Raw genomic sequence first — 1,493 nt, 5'->3', positions numbered from 1 at the left:
CCGCCCCCGGGGACTGGCACACGCACTTGATCTGGACATCCTTCGGGGTGAACTCCAGGCGATCATAGTCTGCCAAAGCAGCAGATGAACAGAGAGAGGGCAGCAGTTAGGGCAGCGTAAGCCAACTGTCGCAGGCACCGGGGCGGATGTGGCGGAGGGGGCGGGCAGATGAATGTGCACGGGCGAGAAGATGTACCGAGACCACACTCGCCAATCGCGACGATCTTGCGCGAGCCATTCGGCCGGACAGCCGCCTGACGGGCGTCCTCCTTGAGGATGGCCCTGAGGGCCTTGATGTATTGATCCACCCGATCGGCTTCGCTGTACGTGTCCAGATTGGCGAATGCCTCCAGCGCCTCGGGCTGATAGGGGCCAGGGAAGATGCCATGCATATTCAGCGGCTCCGCGGCCAAGCGGTCCAGGGCTGGCTCCAGCATCTCGGACGTGCGGGTAGGATGCACACCAGCCGTCGTGACAAGTCGGGCTTTTGGGAATTGCATTGTCCATTAGTCGCAGAGGATTTCCACGGATCGCGGCCTGACTAGATGACTCCACAGCGCCTCGCGCGGGATGTCACATCCCCCCTCCCCCCCCCCCCCCCCCGCCCCCGCCAGCCTGGCGTTCCTCTAGATGTGGAGGGCGGAAAGGAAGGAGACATACCGTCATCCTGGCAGAGACGCAGGGACTCAATCAGCTCGGACCACCGACCTGAGGTGGAGATCATGCGTCGGACACCAGACGCCCAGCCTCGTTCCAGCACCTGGGCCAAATCGTCCTGGTGATAGGGCCGATCGCGATAGAGGCCGCGGAACATCGGGTCACAGAGGTTGACACCGATGTCTGGGCGTGTTGACGTGCGCGCGTGTCAGCTTGGAAAAGAAAGGGGGGGGGGGGGGGGAATAGTTGTGTACAGGGGTCATACCGACAAAATCCACCCCCGGCTTGGCCGGGGGGAAGGGCACCTCGGCACCAGCGGGATGGCCCTTGTCGCTGGGCTTGGCGGGATTGTTGTTCGCGCCGCGGGGGGTGGTCATTGAGGCTGCGGGATTAATGAACCAGGGGACCGAGCCAGGGGCGGTATTGGTGGGCTGCTGCTGTTGGCCGGCGGCGAGGGGCGCAGGGAAAATCGGCTGGCGCTCCTTGCGGGTCTTCGAGGTAGTAGCCACGCGTCCAGACGAGACCAGCGACGAGGATCCCTGGTTGCTGCTGAAGAGGTAGGTGATGGGGGTGGTGGAGACCGCCTCCGGAAGGAGAGACTTCTTGGAGCGACGCTTCTTGGTTGCGGGCTCCGGGACCTGGGTGCTCTTCTGGCGAACGGCGGAGACGGCGGCGGCGGTGGCGGCCAGGCGGACGGGAGCAGGAGTGTGCTGCAGGGGAAGAGCGGCGAGGGGGGAGCGCAGGAGGGCACCAAACATTGATCCTGTGCCGGGTAGCCAGGGCAAGGTAAGACAGGAGGAGGGGGGGGGGGGGGCGGGGGTGCTCGTGGATGTGGG

General features: G+C 64.8%; 1 protein-coding gene across 1 annotated transcript in view; it reads right to left on the bottom strand.

The window, feature by feature from the left end:
• Nucleotides 1-1,462, bottom strand: part of H696_01547 (hypothetical protein) — a 2,750-nt gene extending 1,288 nt beyond the window's left edge. The window contains exons 1-4 of the mRNA XM_009495446.1: nucleotides 923-1,462; nucleotides 661-840; nucleotides 197-484; nucleotides 27-69 (exon numbers count right to left, since the gene is read on the bottom strand). Coding sequence (XP_009493721.1) covers nucleotides 27-69; nucleotides 197-484; nucleotides 661-840; nucleotides 923-1,415 — 1,004 coding nt within the window. The 5' untranslated portion in view covers nucleotides 1,416-1,462. The remainder of the gene's footprint in view (nucleotides 1-26; nucleotides 70-196; nucleotides 485-660; nucleotides 841-922) is intronic.
• Between the last annotated feature and the right edge of the window lie 31 nt (nucleotides 1,463-1,493).

Source organism: Fonticula alba (assembly GCF_000388065.1).
Source record: "Fonticula alba strain ATCC 38817 unplaced genomic scaffold supercont2.2, whole genome shotgun sequence".
NCBI classification, from domain to species: Eukaryota; order Rotosphaerida; family Fonticulaceae; genus Fonticula; species Fonticula alba.
Note: the sequence above shows the minus strand (reverse complement) of the source record. Positions and strands in the feature narration are given on the sequence as shown.